Source organism: Macaca mulatta, chromosome 11, assembly GCF_049350105.2.
Source record: "Macaca mulatta isolate MMU2019108-1 chromosome 11, T2T-MMU8v2.0, whole genome shotgun sequence".
Taxonomy (NCBI): Eukaryota; Metazoa; Chordata; class Mammalia; order Primates; family Cercopithecidae; genus Macaca; species Macaca mulatta.
This window is the reverse complement of record NC_133416.1, coordinates 124219637-124238895: the sequence shown is the minus strand read 5'-3', so window position 1 is coordinate 124238895 and position 19259 is coordinate 124219637. Positions and strand designations below refer to the sequence as shown.

General features: G+C 43.1%; 1 protein-coding gene across 9 annotated transcripts in view; it reads right to left on the bottom strand.

The window, feature by feature from the left end:
* Positions 1–19259, bottom strand: part of FBXW8 (F-box and WD repeat domain containing 8) — a 115642-nt gene that overhangs the window by 53983 nt on the left and 42400 nt on the right. For all 9 annotated transcript variants that reach the window (XR_013401515.1, XR_013401516.1, XR_013401517.1 and 6 more), the window contains one exon: positions 12958–13115. Coding sequence is in view for 5 of the 9 variants with exons in the window: in XM_077955343.1 (XP_077811469.1) it covers positions 12958–13115 (158 nt within the window). In the remaining 4 variants the exon portion in view is untranslated. The remainder of the gene's footprint in view (positions 1–12957; positions 13116–19259) is intronic.

The following is a 19259-nucleotide window of genomic DNA, read 5'->3' as shown; positions in this document are numbered from 1 at the left end:
TGAAAATTCCAGTGATGATATTTTGCAGCCTTTAGAAATCTCATTCCAAATCCTCAAAAAAAAATTTAAATTATACTATCAATTAATTCCCTTTCAAGGAAAGTAATAAATGGCTCAAATAAAAAGCAGGGAAAAAAGTTTACATAAAGATTTAGATTATGGTGAAACTACAGTTGGTTCTGAGTTACTTAACGCCAAATAAGAATCAGAAGACAGAAACCACAGACAGTCTAACATCTCACTTGGGCCTTCAGATGCCAATGCAAATCTCCCCAACATATAGATGGTTTTGCCACAAGGCCCCTGATGTCTGGGATGGGGCTCTTGGGTCTCCCTCTCCCCCATGCCCACAGAGTGGATCACGTGTATCACAACAGCCCAATAAAGACAGAGACTCACATGGCCACCTGCCTTCCAGACCAGTGCTCTTCAGATTTTTTGATTACCTCCTGAAATGATTTTGAAAAACAAGGCCTTCTTTTCCCATTTTATATATGAAACCGATAAAAATTTTTTTTTGTCATAAGTTGTAAGTAGTGGCAAAAACGTAACTTCTGGCATGTTTGTAAATGTTGATATTTTAAAATAAAATGGCTACACTATTCTTTAAAAAGTATTCTTTGGGAGGCTGGGCGGGGGTAGATCACTTGAGGCTAGGAGTTTGAGACCAGCCTGGCCAACATGGTGAAACGCCATCTCTAATAAAAATACCAAACAAACAAAAAAAAATTAGCCGGTTTGGTGGTTGGTGCATGCCTGTAATCCCAGCTACTCAGGAGGTTGAGGCAGGAGAATCGATTGAACCTGGGAGGCAGAGGTTGCAGCGAGCTGAGATTTTACCACTACACTCCAGGCTGGGCAAGAGAGTGAGACTCTGTTTTGAAAAAAAAAAAAAAAAAAAAAAGGATCCTTTGGAAACAAAATACCAAAGACTAGATACTCATCATCATACTTTTTTTTTTTTTTTTAAGAAAAGGGGAGGTTGCAGGGAATAGCTCGAAGACAAACAGCAAGATATAGAAAAAAGAAATGCTGAGGATCCCTGATTATATAACCACCACCAAAACAACACAGGGGTACCATCTAATCTCAGGCCTCCAAGTCAGTCAGACAGCAGAAAAGGGGCAAGCACATTCTTTCCTAAGGAATTATGTAACATTGTTTTTAAATGGCATTAAATTGCTATGGGAAAAATCCAATCTTATTTAATACTGTAATTTGATGTCTTTTTTGATTTTGAAATAATTTCAGACTTACAAAAATGTTATAAAAATTATGCAAACAGTTCCAGTATAGCTTCATCCAGCTTTCCCAAATGTTAACCTATTACATAACCATAGCAGAATGATGGAAGCCAGGAAATTAACACTGATGCAACATATTTAATCTACAGATTTTATTTGCATTTCACCTGTCCTCTTAGCAGCATATTTTTTCTGGTCCAGGATCCAATCCAGAATTCCACATAGCATTTAGCTGCCATATCTCCTTCATTGACTCCAATCTGGGGCAATTACTCAGTCATTCCTTGTCCTTCATGACCCTGACACTTTTTGAAAAGTACTGCTCATTTATTTTGTAGGCCTCTCAATTGTCTGCTGTTTCCTCATGTTTAAAATCAGAAGGAGTGTTGTGCCTTTCCAGTGTATTATGTATCAGGAGGTACATAATATCAAAGTTTCATTACTGGTCATGTTAACTATCATCACTTGGTTAAGGTGGTATCCGCCAGTTTTCTCTACTGTGAAGTTACCATTTTTCTCTTACGGAGTGATGATTTCACACCATGGAAATGTCCTGTTACTCACTGCCGTCATCTGAATGCTGTGTCCCCCCACCACCATTTCAGTGTTAAAATCCTAACCCCCTAAGTGATGGTACCAGGAAATGAGGCCTTTGGGATGTGATGAGGTCATGAGGACAGAGCCTGAGAGCTCCTTTGCCCCTTTCACCATGTGAAAGAAGGCACCGCTTGGGAGGAAGGGCTCTCGCCAGACGTAGAATCTGCCAGTGACCTGACCTTGGACTTCCCAGCCTCCAGAACTGTCAGAAATACACTTCTGTTGTTTATAAGTCACCCAGTTTATAGTGTTTTGTTATAACAGCCCAAACGGAGACATTCATCACATTGATTTTAACATCCACTGGTGATTCTTGCCTACAATTATGATTATGGTGCATGCCAAATGGTGGCTTTCTATTTTCATCATCCCTTCCCATATAGCAATTGAAATACTACTGTAAGGAAGAGCTGTCTCTTCTCCTTTATTTATTCAATTATTTGTTGATACCAATATATGGACTCATGGGTATTTATCCATAGGTTATAATCCATTACTATCATCATGTTTTGTTGTTCAAGTTGTCCTTCCTTTAGCTCTCAGGAGCTCCAATTTAGTTCCACTGTCCTACAGATGCCCTACTCTCATCTTTTTATTTATTATCAACATCCTTACTTTCGGGTCCCATAAAATGTTCCAGATTCATCTTGTATTTATCTGCCCTAGCCCTTGTTCTTTTTATAGAAGAACATTTAGAAATCAAAATCTGGGCACTAGCTGTGCTTAATGTTACCAGGGTAGCACAATATATTCTTTTCCTTGGAGGCAGGTGTCACTCTGTCACCCAAGCTGGAGTGCAATGGCATGGTCATGGCTCACTAGAGCCTTGACCTCCCAGGCTCAAGTGATCCTTCTGCCTCAGCCATGCTTCATTTTTATTGGATGACAGACATAGTGAATTTTACATTGCTGGTTGCTAGCTTTTGTTGTATTCTACAAAATAGTATGGAAGTTTACTCTGATGCAAAATTAAGACACTCAGAATTGGCTGGATCCTTTTGAGGCCTGCTTTCCAACTTTTTTGTTAGGGGATACTGAGCGGCTTTTAGTCTAGGGCTGACTTAGCCCCATTACTAAAACATGGCACCCTTCTGAGGATTCCACTCAACAACCCATGAATTATGAGGTCTTTCTACTCTCGGGAAGTACAAACTATTCTTAGCCTCATGTGAGCTCCAAGAATTGTTGTGCCTTCTCCTTTCAGGTAGTTCTTTCCCTGGTTCAGGTATTTCCTCTTACACATGTGCAGAGTAGGACTCAGCCAAAGACTCAAGGGAATCCTCAGCCAATCTCTGGGGTTCTCCCTCTGGGAGCTCCCTCTTCTCCAACACTCTGGCCCACAACTTCTATCCACCTTGGCTTCCCTGAGCCCTCACTGGGGCCTCCTCAAGTCAGGGAGGCCACCAGACTCTGTTTAGGTCCCCACTCCCTGTCTGGAGTTGTTTCCGGCTGGCGAGCTGGTGTAACTGTGGGCCCACCATGTTTGTTCTCCTCCAAGAGATCACAGGTGTGGCTACTTATTTTCCAATATCTAGAAACCATGGTTTAATATATTTTGTCCAGTTTTCTAGTTAAGGCAGAAAGATAAATCCAGTTCCTGTTACTTCATCTTTCTCAAGAACATGTTATTTTTTATCTTTTTATTTTGAAACTTCCAAAATTACAGAAAAGCTGCAAGAACTTCTATACACTCACTGTCAGATCCCATTGCCAATTGTCCCAGTAACATTCTTTGTAGAAAAACGACCCAAGCCAGGATGACACACTGCACTCGGTTGTCATGTCTCTCTTCTCTTTCTACCTGGAATAGTTCTTAAGACCTTCCCTGAGTTTCATAATCTTGACAGTGCTAAAGAGGACAGGCTAGTCATTTTGTGGAATGTCCCTCAATTTGGGCTTGTGCGGTATTTTCTCTTGATTAGATGGGGCTGTGCACTTTTGGCTGGAATAATATCACAGAAGTGATTCTATGTTTTTCTCACTGCATCCTGTCACGTGGCACAGGATATCAATTCTATCGTTACTGATGATGTTAAATTTGACCACTTTATTAAGATGGTACCTGTTAGATTTCTTGACTGCAGAGTTACCTTTTTCTCCCTTTTAATTAGTAAGTGTTTTGTGGGGAGATTTTTTGAGACCATGTAAGACCCCATCCCTCATCCCATTCTTACACTCTGGTTTTAGCCTCAATTGATTTTTTTTTTTTTTTGTCTGAATCAGTTATTACCATGATGGTTGCCAATTTGTAATTTTCTAATCCCATCACGCTTTCTGCATTTATTAGTTGACATTCTACTGTAAGGAAATTTTTCTCTCCTCTCTTTTTATTTATTGATCTGTTAATTTTTATCACGGTATACTCATATATTCCTATTTTATTCAATGGGTTGTAACCTGTTGTTATCAACATTGATTTTGATACTCCAGTTGTCCCAGATTTGGCCAGTGGGAACATCTTCAAGCTCACTTATGTGTCCTTGTGACATGTCATCATCATTCTTCAAGCACTTCTTCACTTCAGTGCAATCAGATGGTCCAGGCTTACTGTGTGATTTTACTGCCCCATCCCTGGAGTCCACCATTTCTCCAAGCATCCCTGGTTCCTTTTAGTAGAAAGTTATATTTTCAAGAGCTGGACACGAGTTGTCCTCACTGCTACTGGACTGTTGCTGCTCTTACACCTTCTCAGCAAACAAAGCCAGGACACACATAACTGTATATACGTACAACATACATGTACATCTCTGTTTACTTCTCTATCTATATTTAACACCATAAATTCCACACTGATGCCTCCTATTCCAATCCAGCCCCACAGGATTCATTCTGGCCATCCCCTTTCCATACCTGAGCCTTCCTTCTCCAAGCATGAGAGAACTGGCTCCCATGAGCCTTAACATACTTACCTGCTCAGTCTCCCTGTATGCTGCCAAGCTCCCAGCCCACTGCCTCGCTCAGCTTCCCTCTCACACTGTCCCTGGCCCCCAGACCACCTTTCTACTCCACTTGAGCCCGTTTAATGGCTTTTTGAATGAAAAGGCAAGCAAGCAGATGCATTTTGCTTTTCAAACAAAAATATATTCATTCCACAAATATACTCACTTCTAGTTTGATCAAGCCCTGGGGTTCAGAATGAAATAAACACCACAACCAAAACTGCACGCAGTGAAAGGGAAGTTACATTCTCTCACTTCAAATTCTATTTATCTTCCTCGAGAAAGCAAATAAATTCATCCTCAGTTGTCATTAGGTACACTTAAGAACTTGGGCAATTTATTTCTGAAGTCTAAACTAGCTCCCAAAAGCTACCTTGTGCTACTATTGCTTATTTCAGTTTGTAACTCAACTGTAATAAAATAGAACAGCTACTGTGAATTTATGCATCTGAGTGTCTATTATTAAAAATCAGTTTTCACTAAAACCACCTCCAAAAAACCAAAAGAGTAATACTAAATCTTAACAATTTAATGTGCCACATTTTTCTACAGGAGAAAAATACTTCAAATTACTTTCACTAGTAACTTCAAAAATGCAGATATCCCAGAAATTGGTCATCCATTAGTCTGTGCCTACTAGCATACTACGGTGCCTTTCCAGTGTTTCTTAACTTTGAGGGCCTGTAGATCCCTAAAAATTAACTGTGGACACCCCTTGGTGTGAAAAACAATTCATGACAAGGTCAATACGGGCATGCAGGTGGTCACTTGGTACCAACAGCCTCAAACACAAAGGGTAAATTCCAGTACTGAGATCCCACAGCACAGTTCAGTCATGGGGTCAAAAGATCTAGTTTATTTTTATTTTTTAAGATTACTATAAAAACAAAAATACAGATTTAAAAAAAATTTCTACAGATCTCATAGCTCTCACCCAAAATCCAATCTGTGGACTCTCATGTGAGGCCCACTGCCCCATTATTCATATAGAACACAGACTCTACCCAGAGCATGTATCATTTCAAGCTCCTGTCACTGAGGAATAGAAAAAGCTTTCAAAGAGCATTTGTATTCAACAACCTCGTCCAGCCCCTAATACAGTCTCTATGGCCTGTCTGTGAAACAAACCCTAACATCCTAGATGTGCCAGGTGGAGGCCAACTTAAAGTTCAATGCCCTAAGAAGGATTCCTTAAACACCGAAACCCCTCAGTTCAGATTTCTGCCTTTGTTTTTGTTTGTTTGTTTGTTTGTTTTTTGACTGAGTCTTGCTCTGTTGCTCAGGCTGAAATGCAGCAGAGCAATCATGGCTCACTGCAGCCTCAACTTCCAGGGGTCAAGTGATCCTCCCAACTCAGTCTGCCAAGTAGCTGGGACCACAGGTGCACCCCACCATGCCCAGCTAGTTCATTTTTTGTAGAGACGGAGGCTCACTATGTTGCCCAGGCTGGTCTCAACTCCTGGGCTCAACAGATCCTCCCACAGCACTGGGATTACAAGCCTGATCCACCACACGTAGCCTAAATGTTTTAATTCCCTTCTGAATGTTTAAAATGTGAGCATTCCTAGTGTTAAAAAAAAGTTTACGTTTATAAACATACCCTATCTTTTACAAGGAATATACATGGTGTGTTTTTTTGTTTTTTTGTTAGAAAATTGTCTCATTCTGTTTTGTTTGCAAAGTGTCCGAATATGAAGACTGGACCTAAAGGGTGAGTAGGCAAAGGTACCAGGCAAGAACTGATTATTGAAACTTTTAGGACAAGACTGACTGGAAAAGAAAGGCCTTGAAAAAAATCAAGTTCTCCACAATCCAGTCAATTGCCTTAGCCTTCTCCCAAGCAATGCTTTAACATGTTAAGAATCCACTTCTAAAACTTCAATGTTGGGGGCAGGGGGGTAGTTGTATACTGCATTCAAAGGCCATGCCATCACATCCAAATGTCATCATCAACATACAAACAAAAGATACAAGCAAAATGACTGAAGAACTATTTTTTACTAAAAATAAAATCTTAATAAAACTTTAGAAGCACCTAGTCTCCACAGTCATCTAACTAAAACATGGTCCTACTGCTCACCGCTAAAAAGCAGCTTGGAGAGAACCGCCCCCCCCCCCACCCCGTCCATTGTTGATATGTCAGTAAATGAGAAATAATAGTCACCTCAGCCCCAGACAGCCACAGTCCCGGGCAGCCACAGTCCCGGGCAGCCACAGTCCCGGACAGCCACAGTGCCGGGCAGCCACAGTCCCGGGCAGCCACAGTGCCGGGCAGCCACAGTCCCGGGCAGCCACAGTGCCGGACAATGGAGCATGTGTGTGTTCAGACAATTGCACTGGGAGCACTGTGGAGGTGGATAAGCCACTTTGCTGTGCTTGATGGCACCGTATAAAGAGGACTGCTGGCTGTCCCATCCAGGCTTCCTCATGCTAATATGCACCAGATCGCATCTCTCCTCTCTCCACTGAGGGGGACAAATAAAAACTTCTTTGCACCTAACAAGTGTGTAATCTCATTTCTCACCAAAGAGTGAGCTTTCAAGACAAACTCTGTGACCAGGGAGTGGGTTTCGAGCACACTGCCATTCCCTAATGCTGTGGCATGAGGCCAAAGGCAGGCAAGCACGGAGCAGATGGAGTCCTGGCAAGGTCTCCGCCGTCCCTGCATTAGCAGCATCTGCTCATTACTCAGAACCTTCGCCTGCTTTATCTAATGCTCCAGGAAAAGCATTTTGATTTGATTCATTTCGGTATGGTAACGTGCAACACAATTAGTGGTAAAATCAAACTGGAGGATGGCCAGTGCTGACAATCGGAAACAAGGCAGAAGAAATATGAGGCCAGTGGGTTGGAATTCAAAAAATCACAACTGTGGATCACCTTGCCAAATCTCTACACCCCAGGTGCGTGTACAGTGTTCCTACGGGGCAAAGAGGCTAAAAGGGATGCAGGGATGACTCCCTTTCCCCAAAGCAGGTTCCATCTCCCCCTCTGGATACGATTCCCTCCACTGAGAATGTGCGTGTAGACCAGCAAGGGCGTTTCAATGGCTACAGAGCCTCACTTTGGCACAATCAGAGAACTGAAGTTCATTAACTCATTTTATTATCTTATTCTTCTTTTCCATGTCACAAATTTTAGACAGCAGACCCCACAAGGTAAATTTCCTTTTTTGTCATGTTCCTGCCTAAGAAGTGCCAGTTAGCTGCTCCTGGAAAGAAGCAATATAAAAATGTGGGTTTGATTATTTGAATCTGTCTTTGCCCAGAAGTAGCTATTCATGAATATATTGGTGTAAATACCATAGTGTCAACCTATTAAACTGAAGGGGGACCAAAGATGACACCACCTGAGGTCTGCGGAAAAGAATAGAACTTGTTGTTTATCACAGAAACAGTAACAACCCGAATCAGACCAATAAAACAAGCTCAGCATGAGAGAGGAGCAGGGAAACACAAGGGCTCTAAAAAAGCAAGAGCCCTTAATACCAAAATGAACTTGAAACGAATCAAAGATTTCAATGGAAACACTGCAGCCTTGGAAGCACTATAGATTTTACCCAGGCATTGAGTAATCATCTTCCCAACCATGACGTGAAACCCCAAAGGACGAGACTGACAAGCTTGATGTAAATGTAAGCTGCCAGACAGACCAACTGAAACAGAGCACAAAGTTCAGAAACAGACCCAGATACAAAGTGAATTTCATAGCTAAAAGCTTATAAAGGCAGTGCCTCAAACCAGTTAGGTAGAAATGGGCTATGCTGGAAAAAAGATGTACTTGGAACCATACTGCATACTAATCCAAGACGAAGTTGTCAAGATAAAAATATAAAAAATAAGCCATAACAGTAACAGAAGAAAAAGAAAGAACTACAAGTAGCAGGTACACATTTTTTTCTTAAATTTAACCTTTCTCACACTAAGAGAAATGTAAGTTAAAACTACACTTGATGACCATTTCTTCTCAAACTGATGAATACCCAAAAGCTGGAAACATACTTTGTTGGCAAAACTGTGAGGAAACAGGCATGCTCTCATGGCTTGCTGGTGAGAGCATAAAATAGTAAAACTCCATTTGCATTTACCCTGTAACCCAGAAAACAATCCTCCTTGCGCTTGCGTGAAAGGTCATCTTTACAAGGTTTTTCACTACACCACTGTAATGGCAAACACAACACAACTGTCCTCCAATAAACCAAAGTGCTTATACACAATGGAATTACCATTCAGGCGTGCAAACGGGGTACTCTCTACACAGACATGGACTGCCTTTTAAGATATGCTATTTAGAGAAAAAAGTCAAGGTGTGGAATCATATAAATAGTATGCTGTCTTTTGTTTTTTGAAAAGGGGACAATAAGAATATACACACTCATATTTGCTTGTACTTGTAATACTAAAATACAACGATATATAAGAAAGTAAAAAATATGATTACTTATGAATGGAGCAGACAAAAGTGGGTGGCAGCATGATTTCTCAATACATAACTTTATATTATTTTGATCTTTGAACCCTAAAAATGTAGTAATCAAAAACATTAAATTACAAAATAAAACCCACTCACTTATAGATTAAAAAATTAAAATCGTTCACACACACCAAGTACTTTCTAGAAAACAAGTCCATTAAAGAATAAATCACAGGCCAGGCGCAGTGGCTCATGCCTGTAATCCCAACACTTTGTGGAGGCCAAGGCAGGCAGATCACTTGAGGTCAGGAGTTCAAGACCAGCCTAACCAACACGGTGAAAGCCCGTCTCTACTAAAAATATAAAAATTAGCTGGGCGTGGTGGCAGGCGCCTGTAATCCCAGCTACTCGGGAGGCTGAGGGCCGGAGAACGCCTGCACCCAGGAGACAGAGGTTGCAGTGAGTCGAGATTGCACCACTGCACTCCAGTCTGGATAACAAAGCCAGACTCTGTCTCAAAACAAACAAAAAAGAATAAATGACATACTGAAAAAATATCGGAAATACATATCGCAAAGGATTATTTCCCAAGCTTTCTTTTCAGTCAGAAAAGATGACAACCTAAAGGCAAAATGAAGAAAGACAGGAACAAACTATTTGCAGAGGAAGAAATAGAAACAGCTAACAACACACAAAGAAAAGATGTCCACATGTGATTAAAGAAAGGCAAACAAAAACGATAAAATGCCATTTTCACCTGTCAGTCAGTCTCACATACTTTTGGTGATTCTAAAAACTGGTGAAACCTTTTTGGTTGGCAATTTGGCAATAGTTATCAAAGCCTAAAGCAGCCATAGCCTCCGACCTAGCAATCACTGCACCTCACCCCACGGCCACCCTTGGACAAGTCCATCTTGGCGCTCGTTCAAGCATATTGCTTGCAGCACTGTTTTCAGTAACAAAAATGAACAATTCAAATGTGCATCAATGAGGGTCCTAATAAATAAATGATGGTACAGAAACATAATGCAGTACTACACAGGCATTAAAAAGAATAAAGTTTACCATGTAAGTGTGAATACAGAAGACCACCAAGATGTGCCATTAAGTTATTTAAAAAAAAAAAAAGTGTATAAAAGTATATACAGCAGGACCCCTCCATGAGTAAAATGTGAGAGGGCCTGGAAATGGGACAGGGAGGAATACCTCGACTTCTTTTTGCATACTTTTTCTTTGTCATTTTATATACATTTTTGCTCTGTTTGAATTCTAACTATGACTTAAAAAAAAAAAAGAATATAAAATATATTTTGGCAATCAATTGCTAAGCATTTACCAAAGAAAGTAGATTACTAGCCTGGCCAACATGGTGAAACCCTGTCTCTAGTAAAAATACAAAAATTAGTTGGTTGTTGTGGTGGGCACCTGCAATCCCAGCTACTCGGGAGGCTGAGGGGAGAATCGCTTGAACCCAGGAGGCAGAGGTTGCAGTGAGCCGAGATGGTGCCATTGCACTCCAGCCTGGGTGGCAGAGCAAAACCCTGTCTCAAAAAAAAAAAAAAAAGTAGATTCTTTACCATGCCTACGTTGTTTTCCCAAGATTTCTGTGCCACAATAGGGGATGAGGGAAATGAAGACAATTCTAACAACATAAAACCAGCAGCAGCACCCCTGCACATGACCTCAAGCTGTATTTTCAAGCTCACGAGATGTGAGACATGGGCTGCAAATCCATTGGGCGCACATTTCTACAAGAGTCTTTATGTCCAGGATTCCATAAGCAGCATGACCACCGCAGCACGGCCCTGGAGACACAATCACAGTTCTGGATTCACTGCTGACTTCATCTACCTAGCTGAAGTGGGTTTTTGCACCTCCGTTTCCCCATCTGTAGAAGAGTATGTGTGTGCACATTCGTGTGTGTGAATGGTAGGAGATGGCTATTAGATGATCCTAAAACTGTATGATTCTTTTTTTTTTTTTTTTTTTTTTTTTTGAGACGGAGTCTCGCTCTGTCGCCGGGGCTGGAGCGCAGTGGCCGGATCTCAGCTCACTGCAAGCTCCGCCTCCCGGGTTTACGCCATTCTCCTGCCTCAGCCTCCTGTGTAGCTGGGACTACAGGCGCCCGCCACCTCGCCCGGCTAGTTTTTTGTATTTTTTTAGTAGAGACGGGGTTTCACCGTGTTCGCCAGGATGGTCTCGATCTCCTGACCTCGTGATCCGCCCGTCTCGGCCTCCCAAAGTGCTGGGATTACAGGCTTGAGCCATCGCGCCCGGCCACTAAAACTGTATGATTCTAACTTAAAAGGATTGCAATCTTTGCATAGGTATTTTGGAAAAAAAACTCATTGATAATTTGGAAAGTAGCAAACATGTTTAAGCTGTTCTTATGGTATCTATCCAGGGTCTCAATAAATATATGAAATATTAATTACACCACAGAAATAGCTTAGCTGAATTTCTATAGGCTGAAAAGGAAATCCATCAATAGTGTCTACTAACATCAAACCAACATCACATTGCTAAAGTAATTATATAAAATATAAAAATATTTTCAAGACCAGGCGCAGTGGCTTATGCCTATAATGCTAGCACTTTGGGAGGCTGAAGCAGGTGGACAGTTTGAGCTCAGGAGTTCAAGACCAGTCTGGGCAACTTGGTGAAACTCCATCTCTAAAAAAAAAATACAAAAAATTAGCTGGGAATGGTGGCATGTGCCTGTAGTCCCAACTACTCAGGAGGCTGAGGTGGGAGGATCGCTGGATCCCGGGAGGTCAAGGATGCAGTGAGCTGAGATAGTGCCACTGCACTCTAGCCAGGGCAAAAAAGTGAGACCCTGTCTCAAATATATATATAGGTATATATATGTAAGATCTCAGCCCTAATTTTTATTTTTAAACAGCACATGGGTATAAAATTCCCCATTAGCTATTTTAGTTTTGTCCCTCTGAGCCAACTGCTAATGTCACAACAACTCTGAAGATTTGCAGTGGTGCCATGACATGAACACTTAACATTCTGAAATATGTTGTGGTCCCAACTTTTGGGCAAGTGGGGTCATGAAGCTTGTGGAGATTCAACACTTCACAATATAACGGAGGATAGGAGCATGAGAGGTGGGCATACTGGATATCATGGCCATTGAAATGACCATGACAGCTATACACTGTCAAGAGTTTCTTTACATAGGTAAAGCTAACTTTAGACTATTCCCACCTAGTTCCAAAAATCCATAGTTGTTCATGTTCAAAAAGAATTCTACCAATGTCAAAGAGAAAACATATTATTATCAATTATCTTGTATAGTATATTAAGTGCCAGGAAAAGGTAGGCACTGACTTTTATTCTTCTGTATCCATATTTGTCAATAGATGATCTATGTCTATCCCCTTTTTGCTATTCCCTTTGGGCTGAGCAGAGGCTAAAGGAAAAGTAGGCCAAGTATATTTAATATTTTACATCAAACAAGTTATTTGCTCAAGATGCTTTGGCCAGCCCTGTGTCTGGCACTAGCGCCCAGCCTGACAGTTCCAGTAGGAATTAAACACCCGTTTTAATGGGTGCTGTGTTCCAATGCCTCCTAATGCATTGACGGTTGTTGGCCAACTTCTTCACATAAAGGCAAAAGTGAGTGTGTGTGTGTGAACATGTGTGTGTGCCCACGTGTACGTATGGAGGGATTACAGGGGGGAGCCGGCCACAGCTGCTTAATTTTTGTAAAGCTTTTTTTTTCCTTAATAGGGAGGAGGGTTGTGGTTACTTACCATCCTCATAAGCTGCTACTGCCAGCGAGCTGTTTATCCTCACAAAGGAGACATTTGGCTGCATTCCAGGCTCGTCCTCCTCGTCCTCGGATTCCAGGAAGGGGGCTACGTAGTCCCAGGTGCGGGTGTCCCACACTCTCACGTCCCCTGATGTATATCTGGAAGAGAATGACACACTTGGTTCCAAAAAGGGATTGAAGAGCAGGGCTATGGTGGGGAAAATGCATAGAGCCTTACAACAACAGACAAGTAAGAATCGGGTGGTGTGGAGCCACTCCTGCGGCACTGTTTAGATGAGTGACTCCAACAGGAGAAAATGTCAACTAGATGACAGAAGGCTGTGAACACGCTTCACATTCTCACAGCACAATGGTGACAATCTCAAATGAGAAAACAATAATAAGACATGGGTAGCAAGATCTCCTTGGTTTTCCTTTTACACTATTACAACAATCTGCTCCTACAAGCTCTCCCACTGCAGGGATCACTCGCAGAAATTTGTATAAGCCACACTATTTACCCACAAACACACACACTCGCTCATACGAAAGACAGAGATGCTGCAGGGATACTCAGAACTAATGGTCTTACAGGCACAGGCTTTCTAATACCTCATCCATGCATCAGATTTGACTGATTAAAGTCCCTAAAGACTAATTGATTTGCTGAAACAATTAAATCTTGCCTTTAGCAGCCAGACAATGCTGCCTGCTCATGAAAAGCTCTTGCTGAATGCACGACACTCCCTGGTTTTGCCCACTTAGAAAACAGAAGTACTCACTCTCTCCTATGACTAGTGCCACTCCAACAAATGACTCCTTCCATCAAAGCCAGGGCCAGGCTGAACCTACTCAGACACGAGGCCCCCAGGATGATAGAATGGCCAGATAATAAAGTGGGGTGCTGCCCGTCACCAAGGTATTTAAGCTATGTTGCCTACGTCTGCTGCGGAGGGTTTTATTCCACTTGCAAAGCAATTGAGTGTTATGGGGGAAAAGGGGTGAGAAATGCCTTTAAGGGCCTCATGATAGAACCACACAATCACAAAGATAGGCCAAGGATTTAAGGGGTTTCACAGTCTTCCTGAGGCCCTAGCCATAGTTCCTGCAGGGTTTCTTTGGCAAGTTGATGCGATAACCTCTGAGATTCACTGAGTCACTGAAATCTATGATGTGACACATTAGTGAAGTAGCTATAGAAGATCAACCTGGAATTTCTTGGTTTTCGTTTTCTTTTGTTTGTTTTTTTGAGACAGGGTCTCACTCTGTCACCCAGGCTAGAGTGCAGTGGCACAATTTCGGCTCACTGCAAGACCTCTGTCTTTCAGGTTCAAGCAATTCTTCTGCTTCAGCCTCCCGAGTAGCTGGGATTACAGGCATGCACCACCATGTCCGGCCAGTTTGTTTTTTCAGTCTTCAGTAGAGATGGGGCTTTGCCCCCAGCTGGTCTGGAACTCTTGGCCTCAAGTGATCCACCCACCTTAGCCTCCAAAAGTGCTGGGATTACAGGTGTGAGCCACCACAACTGGCCTCAGGTGGAATTTCTTATAGAGAAGTACTGTGATTCAGGAGTGCTTTGTTTACTAGTAGTACTGCACCCAAATTCTTAATCTACAGTAAATACATATATTGCACAGTACAAAGGCCATTCTGTCACCCCAATTCCTTGGTTGGAGAACTTGGCTGTCTACCTGCAGCGTGGCACCCAGAGAGTGCACATGTAGGATAAAGAGCCAAACGGGAGAGACATGCTTTCTGAACCTGGCCTGCTGTGCCTCTGGGTTGACCACTGATCCTCCAGTAAGCAGAAACGCAAGATGAATGTCCTTAAGCCCAGCAAAGTGCAAGCAAGGGCAGATACTGAGATCACCCCAGCCAAAGCATGGCCACTGGCCCCCAGGCTCTCCAGGCAGCGGTCAGCTCACCCTTCTGAATGAGGAACCCTACACCAGAACACATACCATGGACCTCACTGCCCTCAAAATACCAGGCTCAGTGTGATACCCTGAGAACAACTCAGGCCATTCGCTGGAGTAAGGCCACTTGCTTAGCTACAGACACACAACAGATGAGACATGTTTGAACGTCTAGACTGTGGGACTAGATTCCTATGGTTAAATTCTATGTAACAGGAACCAGCCAATTCAGGAAAGATAAGAAGGATGGCAACGCCTTTTGGAAATACAGAGATGGTAAGTGAAAGATAAAGGGAATTCAGATCAGAAAAGTAAGGCACGTTGAGAAAAAGAAGTACATAAACTAGGAAACTGTATTTTCTTCCTACCAGTCTCTGTCCTTCTGCTTCCTGCTAACCATGTGTCACACCACACCAGCAGTCTGCACACTGTTTTCAGTGGTGCCCCCACAGGGGACACAGTGGGGAGGCAAGGGTGGAGAGGAAAGACGGTTTAGGTGGCCTCAGCTCCAGCCTCCCAGCTCCCTGAACACAGAGTACTGAGCCAAAATGACAGCAAAACAACAAAGCTTGGAAAAAAGTGCTTTAGCTGCTGAACCAGACAATAGTGAGCTGTGAAATAGAAACTGTTGAGCCCGCTCCTTACTCAGGGAAAGAGGAGAGAAGGAGGGCAGGAACCCCACAGATAGCAGCACTCTATTCATATCTGAGGGGCTCCTGGGCAAGCATTTCTCCCACAGAGGAGGTTGGTCCACTCACACTGTGACTCCACACGTCTAAAATCAAATGCTTCAGCTCATGGCCAAACTAGCCGGTGTCTGAATTCCTTATTTTTATCAATGGGATCATCAGTCCCAGGTCACTGGTACAGAAGGAGAGGGGCCCCTTCAACATCGCTGTAGCCCACTACCCACACCACTATATATACTCAGGTGCCAAGCTTGTTCTGTTCTGCTCATTCCCAGAGAGGCCACCCTGGTCCAAATCTCCCAACACCTCACATTCACACCCGACTACTACAGGCTCCCTGATTCCGAGCTGCTTTCATTCAGTCTTCCCCCACAAGCCAAGCCCTTCAAAACACCTGACTGCACGAATCTTTCTTCTGGAACCACTTCCTTTCTCCCTCACGTGCCACACTACACTGCACTACGATCTACCTTGATGGCAGCCTGGATGTCTCCCTCATGGCAGTTGTGGGTGTCTGTGATCATCTCACTGTTCATCTCCCTACCAGCTTGAAGCTTCTGAGCTCAGGGCCTAGGTTTTGTTCACAGCTGTGCATGCAATGACTACAACAGTCAGACTAGAACAGTATTTGCCATACACCCTGAGAACCCTCTATAAGGTCTTACATCTTAACACCTTATTGAATTAAATTTTAATTATGAGACCTACTGAAAAAACTCCACAAACTTCCAATAAGCATGGAAGTAGCCTCATCTTCTACTCTCCCTTCACACGAGCCAGCCTCCAGAGAGGCTCCCAAATGTTCTTGCCTCTGAACTGATTCCCTGCCCCACCTTCCTGCAGTTCTTCACCTCCTCATCTCCCAGCCCAGTGGGGTCCAGCCTGGGCTGCATATTAAAATTGCCTGGAATGCTTTAAAAAGTCCAGATACAGGCCAGGCACGGTGGCTTATGCCTATAATCCCAGCACTTTGAGAGGCTGGGCGGGGGGGTGTGGGCAGATCACCTGAGGCCAAGAGTTCAAGACCAGCCTGGCCAACATGGTGAAACCTCGTCTCTACAAAAAATGCAAAAATTAGCCGGGTGTGGTGGTGCATGCCTGTAATCCCAGCTACTTGGGATGCTGAGGCAGAAGAATCGCTTGAACTGGGAGGTGGAGGTTGCAGTGAGCTGAGATCGTGCCACTGCACTCCAGCCTCCCAGACCAAATAAATCTGACCGTCCGGGGATGGAATCAGGTATCAATGTTTTCAATATACAGCCAAGATTGAGAACCACCAACTCAGCCCAATCCTACCAAACCCTCAAGGTCTACTATAGGCCCTCCCTTCCTCCATGAAGCCTGAAGCTTTCTGACTCAACTACTATGCCCTTTATCTGAAGAAACTGCTTTTACTACTACAGTCCATATGCATTGATCGTCTCCTCAACTTGACTGTAAAGTCTTCAAGAAGGCCCTACCGCAGTGCCATAGCCTCCATCACAGTGCCTTACACAGAGCTAATCATAAATAAATGGTGACTGAAAGGGGGTGTCCGCAGGTAACAACCTGACTGGCTTGAGGGGTACCTCTTTATTTCCACTGCCCACTTTCCAGTGGTAATGATTAGTGAAACACGCAGAATGCACACACTGATGTGCATTAGACTGCTTCCACTTATTTCCAAACTGACTGAAAACTATAAAACAGGGGATAAGCTAGAAATTTTCCATATATCTATTTAAATTAGCTTCATTCTCCATGACCAAAAGGTATGATAATAACAAAAATGTTTTGCTGCAAAATGACTCAGGAGGTAAAATATAAAAGGCTCTACGTCTCCTGTATTGACAGGAACTGAGGCTAAACATCCTACTGCAGCAGGTACTGTGTTATGACTCAGCAGCGGGCTCTCAAATCTAACCTAAGTGAAAGCCACAATAGCATGGGAGGCAGCCTCCATGCTAATGAACTTGTGCTAAGGAAACAGACATCTTTGGTAGGGTAAAACACAGGTTGGGGCAGAGGGACCTGGACCAAACCTTAAATGTGATCTAAAAGTGCTTAACAACATTGGCCAGGAGAAGCAAGAACAGATAACGAAAGGAGGTAGGAAAAAAAGCTGATTTTTCTCCAGAGCTCCAGATGTCTTTATCGCTGCCTAATGACAATTACACTCAACCAATTAAGATGCCACTATGACAGTTACATTGTCAGTAAGCCTTTGGACCCCAATGTTGATGACTCTCTAATTAGTGTCTGTGCAAAGTACAACTGCAACTAATATACTAGCTGATGTAAGAACACTAAGGAAAAACTGAAGAAGAAAGAAGTCTTTTCCAAATGAGGATATGCCCCAGCCCAGTGAAGCTTTGTGCTCTCCCAGTCTTTCTACACTTGGCAAGGTTGAGTTTACCTCTAAATAAATAGGTTGGAGACCACAGCTGATTTTTGTTGAAAGAATGGGAATAAGAGCCTCTCTCGAGCTCTGCATGCCAAAGGGATTGCCAATTTAAAACGATTTACCACCAAAGAGCTTTCATTAACTAGTAAGTTTCCAATAAGCAGATTACTTATTTGGACTAACGGACTAGAAGAAGGAATAAATACTGTACAGCTAAAAACAACCTTTTTTCTTCATAAGTATCCAGCAGCGTTTCTATTTTGTTCCATGTGTCAGCTCTTCTTTGCTAAAAACAAAATTTTTAAGGCCCTTCCTAGCAAGCTGGGGGGTGGTTTTGATTTAAGAATGCTGAGAAGTAAGGTTAAGTGACTTACCCAGGGTCACAAGAAACACTTTAGTGGCACAGCTGGGATCAAAATGTGCCCCAGGTTTTTCTCAATCACTGCTTAGCCAACAAGTCACTCTGCCTCCTCAGATGACACTGTCTTTAAACAAATACTGCTTTTAAGAACTACCCCCATTTAAGTGCAATATAAAGAATTTATTGTTCTCAATATTGTGACTCAGGTTTGCAGGACACAGCCCCTGACCCTAAGCCATCAATTCGACCACTAAATTGCAACTGAAAGGCAAGAAGCCAACAAAAAAGGCTCAGTATGCTGGGAGCAGGACTGAGGGCTAAGCAGGTGCAACCTGTGCCTCCCAGGCCTGCTTCTCGGGGCATGCAGGAGAACATGTGGAACCGTTAGTAAGACTTCTCTCTCTCTACAGGATCATACACAAACAGCCACTCCCAAACCAAGTCACAGTTCTATTCTGATCAGGCACCTAGAGCAGCCAAGAGGGGCCCTGTTATGAGGCTTCAGGCCAGGAATAGCAAATGGTTTCATTTGTGTGTCAAATCCAATATGTGGTAGTGGCTGCCTAGAGCTCTGTGTTGAGAAGGATTCTGAAGCTGTGTTTCATCCAGCTTACCAGAAAAACAAACACAGTAATGGGTTATTCATGATCGCTACTGGCTGGGGAGTGAGGAGGGCAGCATCTCTGCCCCAAAGAAAACTCCACCTGGCCAAGTCCTAGTCATCCTTCCGGGTTCAGGTTGAAAGTCATTTCCCAGGAGGAAGCTAGCCTGATGCTGAGCCTGTACGAGGTGACTCTCCCTAGCATGTCATGGCACCATGCTCCTCCCCAACCCTAACACCTCCCACAGTGCTCTGTAAACACCAGCAACTGGATCCCTTACCAGCCTATAAACTCCCCATGACCAAGGGGGTTGTGTGTGGTATTCATCCATGCTTATTGGGTGTTGACAGAA